This window comes from Ambystoma mexicanum, chromosome 1p, assembly GCF_040938575.1.
Source record: "Ambystoma mexicanum isolate Mex_15411 chromosome 1p, UKY_AmexF1_1, whole genome shotgun sequence".
In the NCBI taxonomy this organism is placed as follows: domain Eukaryota; kingdom Metazoa; phylum Chordata; class Amphibia; order Caudata; family Ambystomatidae; genus Ambystoma; species Ambystoma mexicanum.
The window spans coordinates 1,427,789,152-1,427,808,551 of record NC_090921.1 but is presented as its reverse complement, the minus strand read 5'-3'; the positions used below and the strand labels follow the sequence as shown (position 1 = coordinate 1,427,808,551).

Sequence of the window (19,400 nt, the reverse complement as noted above, 5' to 3'; positions counted from 1 at the left end):
GCAGCCGTCTCCACCGAGCGATTCCTCCAGAATTCCACACACGATTCACTCGATCTATATACAGTGTGCAGAGCACATGTTCCCATGCATGTGCCGTCAGTCCTGGACCCAATTGAGCGTTTTTGTAGGTAGTTTTCATGGATCATTTGTCGGATCCTCCAGAGCTCCTCAGGAAGCACGTCCTACTCAATGGCTGTCCAAGCCCAACTCATGGGATGACTTAACGTTGGGACCACATAGTGGAGGATGAATACCCACCCCACTAGGAATGCATCCCTCAATGCCCCACTTGGGGAAATTCCCTTGAGCAGAACTGTGCATTTCATGTTGTTTTTTTATCGCAAACAGGTGCCCCGTCAGAGTGACCCACTGGGTGAAGTGATCCGCTTGCCACACCACTGGACCCGAGAGGTCTGCCTGCACCCTCCTGTCTGCGGTCCTGCTTCCACAACAGCTGACTCCATTTCCAAACGGGTGTCGGTTTTTAAAGTTCCCGCCACCAGAATGAGTCCAGAAAAGACTAGATCGGTAGCCCTGCCTTACTCGTGCTGTCCTCCTTCTCGTCCCAGTACACAGTTGGGGCCAATATGTATCTGTCTTAACAAAATGAGGCAGTTATTAGTATTAACAAAATAAGGATGTGTCTTCCTAGTTGGAATCTTCCTCCGGCATAGCTCCCACCCGTGGGAGACCGAGCTCTCCCTGCTCAGAGCACCTGCCAGCCCATTCTCCACACCTGCCAGATGAGCGGCAGAGGCCGAGATATTGTTCGCCAGCATCCAGAACCATAGCTGTATGGCCTTCCTGCACAGAGGCAGTTACCTCACACCTCCATGCTTGATGAGGTAGTACATGGGTCATGTTTCCCCTTGAGGGAAGGCCAAACGCTGTCAGCACTAGTCTGACGCCCGCAACCCCTGCATATTGATGTGACAAGCTTTCTGCCTTCTGGGACCAGTGGTCGCTGACGTGGAGGGGGCCGCAATGAGCCCCACCAACCCATCGGTGAAGCATCCACGACTTCCCTGCACCTTCAGTCACTGTGCCCAAAATGGCTTGCCAACATGTTCGTCCTGTCGCTCCACCAAGCCAGGTCGTTGACAACAGACCTCAACACTTGGGAGTACATCCAACATTTTGCCTGAGAGTTGCGACCATTGGCCCCTGAGAAGCCACGGCAGGGATCCCATCTGGAGTCTCGTCTCTGGCACATGGAAGATAGAGGATGCAATCATGGCCCAACAGACAGAGGAAAGCTGATGCCAGGAGACTGTCGCCACAGTGGGGACTTTCTTCTCGGCAGAAAAAGCCTTCCATTCCCATGTGTCCAGAACCGCTTCAATGAATTGGAGCTTCTGTGCTGGTGAGACGTGAAATTTGTGTACATTCGGGGAGGAGCCCAAGTTGTGTTGCAGGGAGCAAGTGTCCTCGAGGTGCATCGAAACCTGCTCTGGGGACTGACCTTGGATCAACCAGTCATCTAAGAATGGGAACACGAAGATGCCGGGTATCCTGAGATGGGCTGTCACCACTCCATCAACTTGGTAAAAACACTAGGTGCGAAGGTCAAGCCAAAAGGGAGCACCTTGAACTGGTAATGGGTGTCCCCATTTACAAACCTCAGGAATCACATGTGCTTTCTGTGGATAGGCACATGGATCTAGGTGTCCTAAAGGTTTAGCAACACCAGCCAGTCCTGGAGCTGTAGAGCCTAGACAATCTTACTCAACTTCACTATCCTGAACTTGTTTTTCCTCAGGAGCTTGGTCAAGGCCTCCCCCTTGATCAGAAATTATCGATAGTACCAGTCTGAACCCTTTTCCAGGGTGGTACCTCCTCCACGGCTCCCTTCAACAGAAGGGCTTGCTTGCAGTCAGTCTCAGTCTCTCTCTCCCCGAGTTGTCACAGGACCTTCCTGACTTGCTGTGTGCCCAAGCGCCTTGGTTGCGTGCGTCTTTGAACTGATATGGGTCCTTGACCGCTGTGTGCTGTTCTTGGGGGCTTCCCCAACTTCACATGGGTCTCAGACCACTCTCAGGGTCATCGCTTGTCGTACCCAGGCCTGGTACACTAACCTGCCAGGCACTGTTTCTCATATGTCTCTTTTTCCTCAAGTACTGGTAGGAAGATGTGGTTCTTCAGTTATCTCTACCACTCACTACGGTACCCCCCCAGTACCTTTTGTGGCATTACCGTCTTGCTCAGATGGCTTCATGGAACTGTTTCTTCCTGCTGCGGGCTTCGGCACGCCTTCCAGGGGTCTCTGCATGTCCTCGTAGCGTTCCCAGGTCTAGGCTCTCTCGACATGTGCTTCTCGGTCCGACCGTGCAGTCCGACTCCTGGTCTCTCCCGGACCTCCGATTCTCCAACCTGGGCAATGGGGAACACAGCGTGTTTTCGGCGAGTCTCCACCAGCCTTTCCCGTTCTCCGCAGCATGCCTCCAGCCGGCTCTCGGTTCTTCCAGGGAGGATCTGACTAAGTAGACAGTCCTCCTTCTGTTTTTATGTCTGGGTCAGACTCTGGCTGACTGTACTGTGTATTTTGATTCCACTGTGGGATTTTTTATTCTTGTCAGTAGTTGTAGGTACGCCATCTTGGTAGCGCTCTCTATTCCTCGTCCCAGTATTGTCTGTGTGGATGGGGTTTCCTACCCTACATAAATACATAGGCATGTGGGGAACTACAGAAGACGGAGGAGAGCGGGGACAGAGATGAAGGGGGCACATACTGCGTTCTGATGCACCCACCGAGTACCACCTCAAAGAGCACTATCAGGAAGCGGCCTCATGTAAAGGGGCTTTCCCCAGGGGAGCAGCGATAATACCCTGGGATTCGTCACACCCTTCTAACTTTGTCTTTGCTGTAGCTCTTGGTTTTCACTCTCCTGTCTCAAGAGCTTACCTTCACTGAGAGTGGATGTTTTTGTTTTGCTGCTCGCACATTGTCTGAGAATCCCTGTATTGCAGGTATCTCCACACAGCAATGTACTGAGATGACGAAGATGAATACGTCATCGCCAACTTCTGCCTCAGCCCGCCCTATTTCTAGATGTGCGAGAAACGGTACAAACTGAGACAGCCTTATTACCCCATCAACCTATGGGTGGTTGACAATACAAGCTAAACTGAACTTCATGGAATAATATGCTTTACAGTGAATGGACAGGCAATCTGCCATAAAGGATTAGTTCGGTTGTGCGACACATGTAATGACTAAAAGTAGTTTTGTAAAATGCACAAATAGTGTGCCGTATAAATAGTGCAACACAGTACAAAGGACAGAAGGTTCCTGTGTACAAAGAAAGGTACTCATTACACTGACAGGGCAATTGGATTTATAGGTAGATAAGATGAATACACGGGCAGGGACACATTCATATGGCAGACATACAAGATGAATGGACGCGGCTATAGGTCGCCAATATGGAGACAGGAAGACACAAGTGCAGCCATTTTCCAAACGCAGAGGACGCAACAGGTCTCATAATTAGCAAGGCCTCAGAACCCGAGATGCTGAGTTTACAAAAACACATTCTAGAAACGTGTGCAGAGCCAGACAATAGCTCACAGCCAGAGCCAAGGTGAGGAACTAAGAAGGGATTAATAGATTAATGGAACACAGGGACAAGACAACGGTTCCCAGGATGAGAAGCTGTAGACTCCCAAGTTAATTTTAATAAGAGCACAAACAGCCATTGATGTCCAGGTGCATGAGTTCAGTAAGCCAAAAGACTTTACAGAAAAGTAACGGACTAGTGTCCCAAGTGGCCCCAAAGAACACAACATGCACGTTGGAATTAGCTAAAACCTTAATAAATGGAAGGAACTCCATTCTCAAACACGGTACCCCAACATGTGATCCAAAAATTAGAAGCAAAGGATATTCATTATGAGCCAAACCCAGATAAGACACCTGCAAAACTCCCTCAGTACACACGTAGATACCAGACAGCACACAAGGCCAAATACAAAGGAAAGGGAAGACCTCATCGCCTCAGGATGACCAGGACTATTCTTTGATTCGAATTATGGCAAACTACAGAAGTATGCTCCCCCACTCATGTCTCACTCATATCTTGACATTTCGTCAAAGTGCCCAAGATTGGTAAACTAGGTGCCAAGAAATGGAAATGATCCTTCCCACACTGTCTACTATGGATATTGCCAACCAATTAACTCTCCATGTAATGATGTATTAGACATCGTATTAACAATGGATGGGTCCAAGCGGAGCGATCAGATGGGCATAGACAAATTAAATAACTAACCCCTATGTATCCTATATGTAGTTTGAGCCATTAACCAACCCAACTTCTCTATAGGTTTTGTAGACTGTTAGTGTTGTGTGAAATCATTTACTGACATAGTTTTGGTACAAAATGTGCTTGCAAACATTGGAAATGTTAAGAGCTACGAGAACGAGATGCTTGTATGCTATCCAGCTAGGATTCATTGATGGAATAAAGCTGGGTTGTGATGTGCACAGTAGTGCTCCATCATTGAGTATTATTCTGACTAATTGTGTGTTCTTGGGCACACCTTTACAACACTATGATGTTAAAAAAGCAGTGATACATTAAACGTTACATCAACACATTTTCGCCATATACAGTGTATAGGAAGCATTAGTATGATGAATTTACAAACTGTGACCTACCTCCAATGGCTGAGAAAGAGAAAAAGATTTTTCAGGTGAATGGCAGTCTTCATGAAGAATCCCTTCATTGGCATCAAGGAAGATTGCATCGTCACAGCTAAAACTCCTCATTATGCCACGCCTGTCCTCAAACTCTGTAGCACTGCTCTCACTTGTATCACTGCAGACACTATTTTCTCTGCTTCTGGACTTTAAAATCGATTTTCTTGGAACATATTCACCATTCCTAACATCAACAAACACTCTAGTAAGAAAAAGAACACAGCCCAATATGTTAGTGTGAAATGGTAATGCAATGCTTTGAACACCTTGCAAAACAATGGATTATAGCACTTCTACTACGTAAATGTATCATGCAAATACATCAAGCTAATTGATAAGTAGTTATGCTTTGTAATAAACCAAATCTTTCATTGTGAGGAAATATGATAATTTGCTTCTGGTGTGTTCCAATCCCAACTACCCATTACCTTTTCGCCGAATCCATATATGGCAGTGATATCATCCCACTAATACTAGGAACAGGTGGCAGGTTTCTGGCTAGACCAATTGTTCATTTGGGGATTAAACATTAAAGCCGATAGGTAACAATCTCGTTCAGTTACAGAGGCAGAAGCTTTGAAACTCCTCAGGAAATATCCCATTAAAAAATCCATTAAATACAACAACTCTAAGGGGGTCCATAATCCAGAGTCTAATCTAAATATGCCCTTCCAGACATCATCATTCCCTCGACTTTTAAACTGGGGCTCTTTGGGGAATACAAATTCCATCTTCAGGGGATTGGGGGAGGGGGATAGGATAAAACCCACTCCATGTTGAAACCTAAAACATTGACTTGATATTCACTTTGAGAGTGGCACCAGGTACTATGGCATAAAACAACGAGGCAAAACTAAATCCAGTCAATCTGAGAGACATGAGCCTCAATCTGTCCACATCGCCCCAAGCACAAAACATTCATATTTTTGGCTTCTAAGTAGAAGGTCCTTAAATATTTCTTGTGCGCTGTTTTCACACTATTTCAATTTAATCTCATGTTTCCTTGCTGCCACCACACTTTTATAATCTTTTTATTCCACTCTTATTTTCTCTAAATCCGATGTGTGCATCTTTAGCGCACTTAGCAAAGCCTGTTTCTTAACCTTATACTCCTTTCTCAGCTAGAATGCTTTCCATTTACAAGGTCCACTAGTTTGCATTGGCCTTCTTAGTATACTCCCAAGGAGAACAAGTAAGAATTGAATAGCCGAAATAGTAGCCAAATAAGTAGTCTCAATATTAAGGCAGTTCATTTTATAAATGAAAGTGAAACTTTTTTCTTTCACTGAGGATTCCCGGCCTGACGACGGAATATTCACGAGCATGTGAATCCACGCCAGACCCCATGCTGGAGAATAGTACTAGTTCTTAGTGGTCTCACAGCGCCAAATCAGACTTCTCTGCGATTGTGAATATTGGGAGAGTGAATAAGGCAGCAACAGAGGGTCCTGGTGGTTCAAATGTGTCTAGCAGTTCTGGAAACACAGCTCCAAGCAGTTCAACAGCGAAAACACAAGGATCCCGACTGGCTTGGCTCTCAGTGTGCTGTGAGCCCAAATCCAGGCACTCTGGGACAAGATGTTTCCTTGTTCTCATGCTCTGAAACAAGGGGGATGCTGGCACACATTCGCAGGGGGTCCTTCAACACTGTAAGGTGCTGGGTGCTGCTCTGGCTGGCAGAGAGGCAGGTCTGGTTTGTCAGCAGAATGTTCACCCCCCAAACTGCCTTAGAACACCTGCCATCGCTGCACAACTTGAGGACTCTGGAATGGACCGCTCTCCCAGCAGGGCCCAAACGAAATAATCTTCAGGGGTTGAAGTCCAAAAGATGATTCAAAGGGACCACTTCTTTTAAAGGCATAAGCTCACTGGTGATTGGACGAAAGCTAGCCTGCTTTATGGGTCCAATCTTTGCTTTTGAAAGGAGTGGACTTTGCCCTTCTGACATCACACCCAAAGTGCTTTGTGCTACAGGAAAAAGAGGGGACAGGAAACAGGCAGACATAAACAAGATGGTAGACGTTTCCTCAAACTTGATTAGGTTTTGCTCTGGCTACATTAACCCATCCCCTGGTCTTCTCAATAGAATCAAAGGCCTTTAAAAATGCAGCACACTTGTAGGAGGACTTGCCGTTTGTGAATGGGTATGCCCTTTGACTCCTGTTCCAGGCCAGCTTCCTCTGAAGGAGCTGTGCCTGGGCCAAAGTCATTACCTACCCTTACAAAAGGAACAAAGCGAGGCAACCCCCACCCACCCCCCACCTCCAAAGCTACAGTCCTTCCAGTGGGCAGGGGGAGCCCTGCCTGGAACGAATACACATAGCTCATCCACAGCTAAACTGGGCCCACAGGGATGACACGTGTGATATTCAATTGAATGTGGCTGCAATGATTATAAGTAGTGCCATGCACCATGCCTTAATTCAGGCATAGCTTTATTTTAGAGTTTATCCTCCCATCATGGGTTACTTATGATCATCATAGCTTTAGTACAGGGGTGCATATCGTAAATGCAACCCATGTGCCGCAGAGACTTGACAGCCAGGTGGGGAGCCGTGATCTCTGATCCTGCACTGTGCCACTGGTAGAGCAGGTGCTGCAAATCATTACACTGATACAGCTGGATTCAGATACACACTATGTTTTTGGCATGGAGCTTATGAAAGGGGAATCCAATCAGCAGATTACCCTTTCAGAGATGGACTTACCCGCATCTTTTTACAATTTCATACAACTAAAAAAAGCCAGGGCTTTCACACCCTTGCCAGGTGGCAATTAACGTTTTGCACCATTTCATAGTCTGTTATTTTAAAAATGTACTTTAAAGAAAAAACATGCCTAGCTCTACTTTTCAAAGACATAACTTGTATATTAGTATTAGGTGCATAGTATTGCTGAATCTTCCATATAATATTTACTGAAATGTAAATAGCCAGGGCTTCCGGGGGTCAACCCCTCAATATATGTTTAACTGTTGGAACCGCACAAAACAAGAAACCATGCAAATAGGTTCAAGTGTCCAGGTTTCTCGCAAATGATGTTCGTTAAAAGGCACATTCCATTTTTTGCAGTAAATCTGTTGTGACCAACATCCCATGGAAGCCAAGCAGACGCCTATGTAATCATTTTATAAAACCTCAGAGTTGGCTCCATATGACCATTATTATTTTTGTTTGATCACCAACTACCTTTTGCCACAAAACAGTTAAAACACATTCAGTAGTTTAAAATGATACAATGTGTGTGAAAATAATAGCATAACCTGCACAGAGGAGAGCCAGTCAGGGTCGTCTGTTGATTGTTGGAGCAGCTCCATTAAACATCTCTAATTAAGAGTTCACTCTAGCCAGTAAAAGGCTTAATAGCTAGCGGGCTACAACGCATCCCTATCAAAACCATTGAAATGCTAGAATTGGCCGTTTCCTCCCATTTGTACAATATTTAACAGGGGCTGAGTTCTCACTGTATAAAAATGGCCGATTCCCTTCTTGGCTAGAAAGCACCACAATTCCCATCTACTAACTGAATCAAGATCTGCCCTGAGATCAATAAAAGCCAGGAAAAGTGAGCCAGGTTTGAGGATCACATACTTCTATATAAAAGGAAAACTATAAAAAAAACCTGATCAATCGTCCCCTAATTCCGCGTACATCCAGCATGGCAACTAGAAAGAATACCTTTCTACGGGATGTCCTTCCCTTGCCGATTAAGAGCAATTCCCCCAAAGTTTTGCCCACGAGTCCAATCATAAAACAGGAAGACAATTAAAAGGCGCGTTTCAGACTACATTTTTTAAAATTGAAAATATTACTGCGGTCCTCCAGGAATTTGATACCTTCTTACAAAATAGCACAGCCTCAATCATATCATGTGTACAAACAGCAACAAAAACTGCAAATCATATGTATACAAGTTCGCTGTCATTTCTTAAGGTCCAAGTGCCTTTTGCGATTTAAGGGACTGTATGGCTTCGCATAATTCACAAACTGTAAAAATCTATTTGTATGTGAAAGCAACAACTTACGGCCTGGCTGGATCTCTTGGCACAAGCTGCAATCTTACAGGACTGTTGTACAATTTTAAATAATAATTGAGCCAAACATTTTTATTTATATTACTGGAAGTAGATGCTCTCAGCTGTACCATAAGAAATTAATTTTCAGAAGCCCTTTTGAAAGTTTGGATCAACAAGCTCCTGTAGTTGCTGGCACTTTCAGCATGTTCCATTTTTTCTTTGAAATAAGCAGCTTGTAGCCAACTTATCCTCCTTTATCCCCTCAGCAAAGTGGTCCTTGTATTTTTTAAGTAACTTGGCCAATGAGTTTTTGGTAATCAAACTGTCCTTGTCTAAAGAAACGTACCCTTTAAGAGCAGACTTAAATGTATACATGAGTGTTGCAAAAGAATTTAGTACTGATATTAGGAAAATGTTTCATTAGTAGAGATCACATCAGTCGGTGTTGGGTATAAAAGACAATTCCTGGAGTTGTTTTCTAATAAGGAACAAGTTACTTACCTGTAACTGTTGTTCTCCAGCATGGGTCTGGCATGGATTCACATGCTCATGAATATTCCCCGTCGTCAGGCTGGGAATCCTCGGTAAAGAAAAAACCAGTATCAGTTTCGTTTCTGATCTGTCTTTCGTAGTAATAACCAATCACTGGTCTCTGCGTCATACTGACCACAGCCAATGACTGCCCTCTACCTAAGCACCGCCTCTGGCAGCCATCTTCAGATTTGGAAGCACGTGAAGTAGCAGTATGACCAAGTGAAGAGCCGCAGAGGGGTAGGCGGGAGGGTTCGCATGTGAATCCATGCCAGACCCATGCTGGAGAACAACAGTTACAGGTAAGTAACTTGTTCCTTCTCCAGCATGGGGTCTGGCATGGATTCACATGCTCATGAATAAAGAATACATAGCAGTACACACATGCACAACCACGGGAGGTGGCAAAGGCTCAACATTAAGCATCACATAAACTCAACATTAAGCATCTTACCTCCTCACCAGGCTCACCTCAGGCGAACAGGTTGCGCAGCACTGCTTGGCCGACCCTGGACTCCTCCCTGGAATCCCGGTCGACGCAGTAGAATTTCGTGAAGGTGTGCGTCGACCTCCACGTAGCAGCCCTGCATATGTCCAGCAGGGGCACACCAGATAGGAACGCCGTGGTAGCTGCGATCGCTCTGGTGGAATGGGCTCTCGGACGGCCAGGCAGCGGTCGGTTTGCCAACCGATGACAGTACATGATACAGCCGGAGAGCCATCTGGAAATGGAAGCCTTCGAGAGAGCCTTCCCCTGATTGACAGGTCCAAAGTTCACAAAGAGTTGTGACGTCTTCCGAAAACACTTCGTGCGGTCTACGTAGAACTTCAGCGCTCTAGCCACATCCAGCGAGTGCAAAGTCCTCTCAGCCGGCGACGAAGGCGACGGGAAGAACACAGGCAACACCAAGGGTTCGTTGAGATGGAAGTCCGACGGCACCTTGGGCATGAAGGAGGGGTGCGTCCTGAGCACTACCCTCGTCTCGTGGAAAGTCAAGTACGGGGCCTTGCAGGAAAGGGCCTGGATCTCTCCCACTCGTCGTGCGGAGGTGATGGCCACAAGAAAAGCTGTTTTCCACGATAGAAACTTCAACGGGGCCGAGTGCAGAGGCTCGAACGGAGGTCCCATGAGCTTGGTCAGCACCACGTTGAGCTCCCACGCCGGGGCCGGGGCCTTCACCGGCGGGAACGATCTGAACAGTCCCTTCATGAACTCCTTCACCAGACGATGAGACCACAAGGACGTCCGCCCCGTGGTTCTGGTGTATCGGGAGATCGCAGCAAGATGAATCTTGATGGACGCGTGTGTCAGACCAGCTTTGGCCAGCGTCAGCAGGTACGGCAGTACTTGGGGAGCCGTAATCCGTAGAGGGTTAATCTTCTGTGCGTGGCACCAGACAGAGAACCTCTTCCATTTGTGTCCGTAGCATTTAAGAGTCGAGGACGCCCTGGCCTTTGCAAGAACCTCTCTGCAATCGGCCGGTATGTCGTATCCTCCAAACTCTAGCGCTGCAGGAGCCAGGCCTGCAAGTTCAGCGACTTCGGGTCGTGGTGGAGGATGGCGCCTCCTTCCCTGGAGAGTAGATCCGCGTCCGCCGGCAGCTTGATCGGCGGGGACGCTGACAAGTCCAGAAGGTCCGGGAACCATATCTGCCTCGGCCACGCAGGTGCGACGAGGATCATCCTGCACCGTGACCTCTTGAGCTGGTTGACGAGCCGGATTAGCAGAGGCAAGGGAGGGAACGCGTAGAGGAACAGGCCCTCCCAGGGGAACGAGAAAGCATCGCCCATGCTCCTCGTCTGGGGAAACCTGCTGGCGAACCTCCGGCACTTGGTGTTCGTTGCCGTCGCGAACAGGTCGATCTGGGGTGTGCCCCACCGTCGGAAGAGGCGATCCACCAGATCCTGCCGTAGTTCCCACTCGTGGCACGAGCGCAGCTCCCTGCTGAGTGAGTCGGCGATGGTGTTTTTTATACCTGCCAGATGAAACGGCACCAGAAAAATCCCTTGGGCGACGGCCCAATGCCACAGGTCCTGCGCCTCCTTGGACAGCGCTGGGGACCTGGTTCCGCCCTGTTTCCTGATGTAAAACATGGTGGTGGTGTTGTCGGTGAAGATCCTCACCACCTTGCCCTTGAGGGACGGAAGGAAGGACCTGAGGGCCCAAAACACTGCACGGAGCTCCAGGACGTTGATATGCAGGGACTTCTCCGTCGGGAGCCAGAGTCCCCTTGCGTGCAGATTTTCGGTGTGCGCTCCCCACCCTTCCAGGGAGGCATCCGTGGTCACAGTCACCTGGTGGGCTGGGGTCTGGAAGTCCATGCCCGCCGTCAGATGCGCGCGGGTGCCCCACCACCGTATCGCTCGTCGGAAACTCTCGTCGAGCTTGATCCTTTCCTCGAAGCTGCCCGTCGTCTGGATCCAGCGCGCATCCAGGAACTCTTGCAACGGGCGCATCCGGAGCCTGCACATGGGAATGAGGTAGATGCAGGAAGACATCATCCCGAGGAGGGACTTGATGGACCTCACCTTGGCCGCGTCGGCCACCAACATCCGTTGCACCTTGCCCAAGATGGTCCTGGTCCTCTCCTCCGACGGGGAGGCCAGAAGGGACACTGTGTCGAGCCTCGCTCCCAGAAACAGTGCGAATTGCGCGGGCACCAGGTGGGATTTGGCGTAGTTCACGGAGAATCCCAGGTCCGTGAGGAGTTGGACGGTCCTTGCCGTGTGGACCACGGCGAGCTCCCTCGTCTTGGCGCGGATGAGCCAGTCGTCCAGGTAGGGGTAGACGTGAATCCCCTCGCGGCGCAGCTGCGCCGCCACCGGTGCGAGGCACTTGGTGAAAACCCTGGGTGCCGACCGTAGTCCGAAGGGAAGGGCTTTGAACTGGTAATGACGCCCTTGGACCACGAATCTGAGGAATTTTCGGTGCCCCTTTAGGATGGGAATGTGGAAGTAGGCATCCTCCAAATCCAACGACGATAGGAAGTCTCCTTCCTCCAGCTGACCCAGGACGTGCTGGAGGGTGACCATCCGGAACTTCTGCGCCTTGATGAACTTGTTCAGGCGTCGCAGGTCCAGGATGGGGCGCCATCCTCCCGTCTTCTTCTTCACGAGGAAGTAACGCGAGTAGACTCCGGAGCCCCGAAGCCTCTTTGGGACGAGTTCGATGGCGCCCTTTCTGAGCATCGCCTTTGCCTCCAGGAGAAGTTGAGGGACGTGAAGTTCTTTCCTGGCCACGGGGGGGACGCGCGGGCACCTTCTTTGAAACTCGAGCGCGTGGCCCCGGGCCAGGGCGTCCAGCACCCAACGGTCGGTGGAGATGGACTCCCACACGCTGACGAAGCCCGCCAGCCGGCCTCCCACCGGGGTGCTTCGGTGGGGGCCCGACCCCACGGCCGGTTCAATCCTGCTTGGACGCGGCCTTGCCGCCTTGGCCTCCTTGGCGACGACGGCGGGGTCCGCCAGACTTGCCTCGTCCTCTGTAGGCCTCTTGCGACGACGAGCGGGCCGCTTGACGGTAGGAAGCGAAACCGCCGCCGGAACCTTTGGAGGCGCCCTTGCCTCCGCCGCTCCGAAAGGGCGTCCGCCGTTGCTGCAGTACTCCAGGGGCCCGGGCCGTCTCAGTATCCGCCTTGATGGCCTGAAGGGAATCGTCCACTGTCTTCCCAAACAGGTTGTTCCCGTCGAAGGGCATGTCCAGGACCCTGGTCTGGACGTCCTGCCGAAAGTCCGTAGCCTTGAGCCATCCGCGACGTCGAAGGCAAACGCCGTTGCCCATCTGGCGGAACCCAGTGTCGGCGATGTCCGTCGCCACGGTGATGGCGTGGTCCGAGGCCACCTCACCTTCCTGCAGGATCTCAAGGGCCTCCGCCCTCTTGTCGTCCGGCAGAAAATCCAGCAGGGGAGCTATCTTGTACCAGAGTTCCCTGTCGTAGCGGGCCACGATAGCCAAGGCGTTGGCCGCTTTAATCGTCGTCGCCGCCGACGAGATGACTCTGCGTCCCATGGCATCCAATTTCTTTCCCTCGCCGTCCGGCGGGGAAGTCGACGTGGAGGCCGCACCCCCCCCCGCTTTCTTCCTGGCTGCCGCGGAGACGACGGAGTCCGGGGTAGGCTGCGCCCGGAGGCATAGGGGGGCCGAGTCCGGGACCCGGTACTTTTTCTCGTACCGGTCTCTTTTCGCTGGCGTCGTGGAAGGGTTCTTGAGGAGGGAAAGGCCCTCATCCCAAATGTCGTCCAACAAAGGCACTGCGAGGACCGTCTTCCTCTTGGCCTCGCGCCGTTGGTAAAGGAAGCCTTCCTTTTTCTTCTCCTCAGGGCAGAGTTGGAAAAGCTCGGATGCCCTGGCGATCATTGAGTGGAACGATCCAATCTCGTCGGGTGGAGAAGCCCTGGTGGGAGGCGACGACGGAAAATCCTCGTCGTATGCCTCGTCGTCCGTACCCGTCGCTGCCGTGTCAGTCCCCGTATCATCCCCTCGGGTGGACGGGGAGGAGGGCTGGACGGGGCGCGACGGTTGAAAAGGAGGCGGTGGATGGATCCTTCTTTTCTTGGTAGGGGGAACACCAGAAGGTCCCGGTTCTGGATCCCCCGACGGGAGAGGTTCCTCCGTCGGTAACGGAAGTCTCGTCCTTATCTCGGAGCATAAGGACTGTATAGCCAACAAAATGGCCGCTGAGTTGTCTTGCGGCGCTGGCAGAGGGGAATCCGACGGGCGAGCAGGGGCCCCGTCGGTATCCTCGACGATGTCGTCGTCGTCACCTGCGTCGGGGCCCATTCCGACGGGCTGGTCTTGTTCCACGCCTAGGCCGTGGCTTAAGACCTCGATCAGTTCCTCTTCTGAGGTTGAGGCCGAATCTACGACGACGCCCTGCCCCCCCTTCTTCCCCACGGAGGGTTTCACGGGGGTCCTATCGATGGGCACGAAAGAAGACTCCCTCCGAGGAGGCAGGGAGATTCTGGGCCCCGAGGCCGCCACCACTGGTGCAGCCTCCACAGGCTGGGCCAGGGCCGCCGCGACCGTTTCGATAGAGGGCTTGGTCGAATGGATCAAGGCCTTCACCACCTTAGGTGCGCTCACCGCCTTATCCTTGAGGGAGGGGGCACTGCCACGCTCCTCCTCTGCCTTAGAGCTCGACCGGGGTCTCTCCAGGAGCTTCGCCGGGTGCTCGGCCTTCCTCTTACCCGACCCAGAGCGTTGGCTCGTGGTTGATGGTGCCGGGGAGGGTGCGCCCTGCCTGGCGCCCGTAGAGCCCGACCGTTCGGCGCTCCCGGTGCCAGCGGACTCGCGGTGCTTGGCCTTATGTTGGGCCCCCGTCGCCGGGGCGCCCTCAAAGGTCTTAGAAGACCGCTCAGATTTCTTCTTCTTCTTCTCGCCAGACGGGCTCTTACCCTCCAGCCAGCTGGCGAGACGTTGATGGCGGTCCTTCATGGTCCGTTCCGACATGTTGCCGCAAAACGCACAGTCCTTCTCCACGTGCGTCTTGTCCCCATGAAGGCAGTAAAGGCAGAAAGAGTGTTCGTCCTCCTTGAAGACGTTCTGCAGCTGGCATCCAGGGCAGGCCCTGAACAGCTTTCCGGGCGTCGAGCTTCCCTTCTCCTGGGCCATCTCCGAGACCGGGCCTGAGAAGCTTCTGGAGTCCTCCGAAGCGTAGCTCGACGAAATCTTCACCCTTGAGGGGCACAGATGAATCCGACACGGGTCCCCGTTGATCGGATGTAGGATCGGTGGAGCTTGAGGCTCTTTTGACCGAAAGAATCGAAGTTTTTTGTGAAAAAGCGCGAAAAAAAAAGCACTAACGCTCGAGAGCAATAGCACGAGGATCCCAACACATGAACGTGCGGTAAAAATCTGAAGATGGCTGCCAGAGGCGGTGCTTAGGTAGAGGGCAGTCATTGGCTGTGGTCAGTATGACGCAGAGACCAGTGATTGGTTATTACTACGAAAGACAGATCAGAAACGAAACTGATACTGGTTTTTTCTTTACCGAGGATTCCCAGCCTGACGGGGAATATTCATGAGCATGTGAATCCATGCCAGACCCCATGCTGGAGAATGTTAGTTACGTTATTATAAGCCAAAGGTCTTGTTCAAGGCAGATACCCTTTATGATTAAATGGAACATCGGCCTGAGCAGGGGTTTACGTAGCATTGTCATATAGATTCAATGTCATACAGAGATTCATGGTTTCTCCCAAGCCTTGTATTGACTGTCATGTTGCTCACTAAATGCCAGTTTGCCATACCAAATACCTGCACTTCAATGAGTTGGTCAAACTTTTTCCGAGCCTACTTGACAAATCGTTCCAAGATTTGATGGAGTACCTGCTAACTTTTTTTTATACATTTTGACAGGCTACTGTGGCTTTGGATCAAAAGAACACAAAAAAGTCAGAAGTACACCTTCAAAAGACCTTTACTGATTTCATCAAGATGGATATGAGTAATGCATATATTCTGTGGGACAACTCAAGGTATTCCAAAGGCCTAACCATGGGAATGCAGATGTTCCTCAGGATTGCCCAACTATAGATCCCTAAATGGTTGCAGTTCAAGGATTATAGTACCCTGCTCACATCCTGGGAATCTCAACGAAAGGTATATAGGGATGTGTTCAATTCTTGGCACTCTCCTACCTGCAAGCATGTCTTCTTCTTCCTTAAATGTTTCTGCCAGGCTGTTGTGACAAGGCCAGTACCCTGGACTTGTCCGGATGGTTAGGGATACGCTCTCAGCAGAGGGCAAGAAGCATAGCAGGGAGTATTCCAGAGCAAGTCCTACATCTGAGGACATTGTCAGATGAGGGCCCCAATTCTGATGTCCCTTGTGCCAACTTATATGCAGTTCTGCTTTGTCTCATGCCATGCCTCTGAAGCAAAATGCTTGCCAGACTTTCTCTGTTTTTCCAGAGTGAATGCCTGAGAAACCAGCAGTTTTCCAGCACCACACGCTAACTGCCACACCTTCCTTCCTCCCGAAGAAAAATGGGTCCCAAGAGATCTGAATGAAGACTGGGTGGGTATTGGGACTGATTCAGAGTCACCCATCCCTGAACCCCAGAATTGTCATCCTGAGAAAAGGAACAAGTTACTTACCTGTAACAGTTGTTCTCCAGCATGGGTCTGGCATGGATTCACAAGCTCATGAATATTCCCGTCGTCAGGCCGGGAATCCTCGGTAAAGAAAAAAATCGGTATCAGTTTCGTTTCTGATCGGTCTTTCTTAGTAGTAATCAATCATTGATCTATGGGTCATATGCCCCCAGCCAATGACTGCCCTCTACCTAAGCCCCTCCCCTGGCAGCCATCCTCAGATTTGGTAGCACGTAAAGTGGCAGTAGGACCAAGTGAAGAGCCGCAGAGGGGAAGGAGGGAGGGCTTGCATGTGAATCCATGCCAGACCCATGCTGGAGAGCAACAGTTACTGGTAAGTAACTTGTTCCTTCTCCAGCATGGGGTCTGGCATGGATTCACATGCTCATGAATATAAGAATACATAGCAGTATGCACATGCACAACCAAGGGAGGTGGCAACAGGCTCAACATTAAGCAATACAACAACTCAACATTAAGCATCTCTTACCTCCTCACCAGGCTCACCGTAAGCGAACAGGTTGAGCAGCACTGCTTGGCCGACCCTGGACTACTCCCTGGAGTCCTGATCGATTTCCAGCAGGGGCACACCAGACAGGAACGCCGTGGTAGCAGCGATCACTCTGGTTGAATGGGCTCTCGGACGGCCGGGCAGTGGTCAGTTTGCCAACCGGTGACAGTGCATGATGCAGACGGAGAGCCATCTGGAAATGGAAGCCTTCGAGAGAGCCTTCCCTTGATTCACAGGTCCAAAGTTCACAAACAGCTGTGACGTTTTCCGAAAAACTCTTTGTGCGGTCCACGTAGAACTTCAGCACTCTAGCCACATCCAGCGAGTGCAAAGTCCTCTCGGCCGGCGACGAAGGCGACGGGAAGAAAACTGGCAACACCAAGGGCTCGTTGAGGTGGAAGTCCGGCGGCACCTTGGGCATAAAGGAGGGGTGCGTCCTCAGCACCATCCTCGTGTCGTGAAAAGTCAAGTATTGAGGCTTGCAAGATAGGGCCTGGATCTCTCCCACTCGTCGTGCGGAGGTGATGGCCACAAGAAATGCTGTCTTCCACGACAGGAACTTCAACGGCGCCGAGCGCATAGGCTCGAATGGGGCCCCCATGAGCCTGGTCAGCACCACGTTGAGCTCCCACGCCGGGGCAGAGGCCTACACCGGCGGGAACGATCGGAATAGTCCCTTCATAAATTCCTTCACCAGGCGATGAGACCACAAGGACGCCCGTCCTGTAGTTCTGGTGTATCGGGAAATGGCAGCCAGATGTATTTTGATGGAGGCGTGAGCCAGTCCAGCTTTGGCCGGAGCTGCAGGAGCCAAGCCTGTAAATTCAGCGACACCGGGTTGTGATGGAGAATGGCGCCTCCTTCTCTGGACAGAAGATCCGCGTCCGTCGCCAGCTTGATAGGTGGGGACGCTGACAAGTCCAGAAGGTCCGGGAACCAGATCTGTCTCGGCCATGCCGGTGCGACGAGGATCATCCTGCACCTGGACCTCTTGAGCTGGTTGATGAGACGGAGCAGCAACGGCAACGGAGGGAACGCATACAGGAACAGGCCGTCCCAAGAGAACGAGAAAGCATCGCCCATGCTCCTCGGCTGGGCGAACCTGCTGGCGAACCTCTGGCACTTGGAGTTTGTCGCCGTCGCGAACAGGTCGATCTGGGGTTTGCCCCATCGTTGAAAGAGCCGATCCACCTGGTCCTGGCGTAGTTCCCACTCGTGGCACGCGCACAGCTCCCTGCTGAGTGAGTTGGCGATGGTGTTTTTTATTCCTGCCAGGTGGAAGGGAACCAGAAACATCCCCTGTGCGACAGCCCAGTGCCACAGATCCTGGGCCTCCTTGGATAGGGCTGGGGACCTGGTGCCTCCCTGCTTCCGGATGTAGAACATCGTGGTGGTGTTGTCGGTGAAGATCCTCACCACTTTGTCCTTGAGGGACGGAAGGAACGATTTGAGCGCCCAGAACACGGCTCGTAGCTCCAGGATGTTGATGTGAAGAGACCTCTCCTCCGGGAGCCAGAGGCCTCTTGCGTGGAGATCTCCGGTGTGGGCCCCCCATCCGTCCAGGGAGGCATCCGTCGTTACCGTCTCCTGATACGCTGAGGTCTGAAAGTCCATGCCTGCCGAGAGGTGGGCACTGGCACCCCACCATAGAATCGCCCGACGGAACTCCTCGTCGAGCGGGATCCTGTCTTCGAAGCAGCCTGCCGCTTGAATCCAGTGGGCGCCGAGGAACTCTTGTAGCGGACGCATCCGAAGTCTGCAAAGGGGCACAAGGTCAATGCACAAGGACATCATCCCGAGGAGGGACTTGATGGACCTCACTCTGGCCACCTCCGTGGCGAACAGGCGCTGCACCTTGCCCAAAATGGCCTTCGTCCTTTCTTCCGACGGAGATGGCAATCGCTTCACTGTATCGAGCTTCGCTCCCAGAAACAGTGCCACCTGCGACGGGACCAGATGGGATTTGGGGTAGTTGATGGCGAATCCCAGCTCCGTGAGCAGGCGGACGGTCCTCGCTGTGTGTTCGACGGCGAGTTCTCTTGACCTTGCACGGATTAGCCAGTCGTCCAGGTAGGGGTAGACGTGGATTCCTTGCAGGCGCAGCCACGCCGCCACCGGTGCGAGGCACTTGGTGAACACCCTGGGTGCTGACTTTAATCCGAACGGCAGGGCTCTGAATTGGTAGCGACGCCCTTGGACTACGAATCTGAGGAACTTTCTGTGACCTTTTAGAATGGGGATGTGGAAGTAAGCATCCTCCAGGTCCAGTGACGATAGGAAGTCACCCTCCTCCAGCTGTCCCAGCACGTGCTGGAGGGTGACCATCCTGAATTTCTGTGCCTTGATGTACTTGTTCAACCGACGCAGGTCCAGGATGGGGCGCCAACCACCTGTCTTCTTTCGGACGAGGAAGTATCTTGAGTATACTCTGGAGCCCCCGAGCCTCTTGGGGCGAGCTCGATGGCCCCCTTCCTGAGCATCGCCCTTACCTCCAACAGCAGTTGAGGGACGTGATTCTCCTTCCTGGCCACGGGAGGAATGCAAGGACA

General features: G+C 51.4%; 1 protein-coding gene across 1 annotated transcript in view; it reads right to left on the bottom strand.

Moving 5' to 3' along the window:
• URI1 (URI1 prefoldin like chaperone) overlaps positions 1 to 19,400 on the bottom strand; it is a 995,615-nt gene that overhangs the window by 90,492 nt on the left and 885,723 nt on the right. The window contains exon 10 of the mRNA XM_069607080.1: positions 4,658 to 4,901. Within this exon, the coding sequence (XP_069463181.1) occupies positions 4,658 to 4,901 (244 nt within the window). The remainder of the gene's footprint in view (positions 1 to 4,657; positions 4,902 to 19,400) is intronic.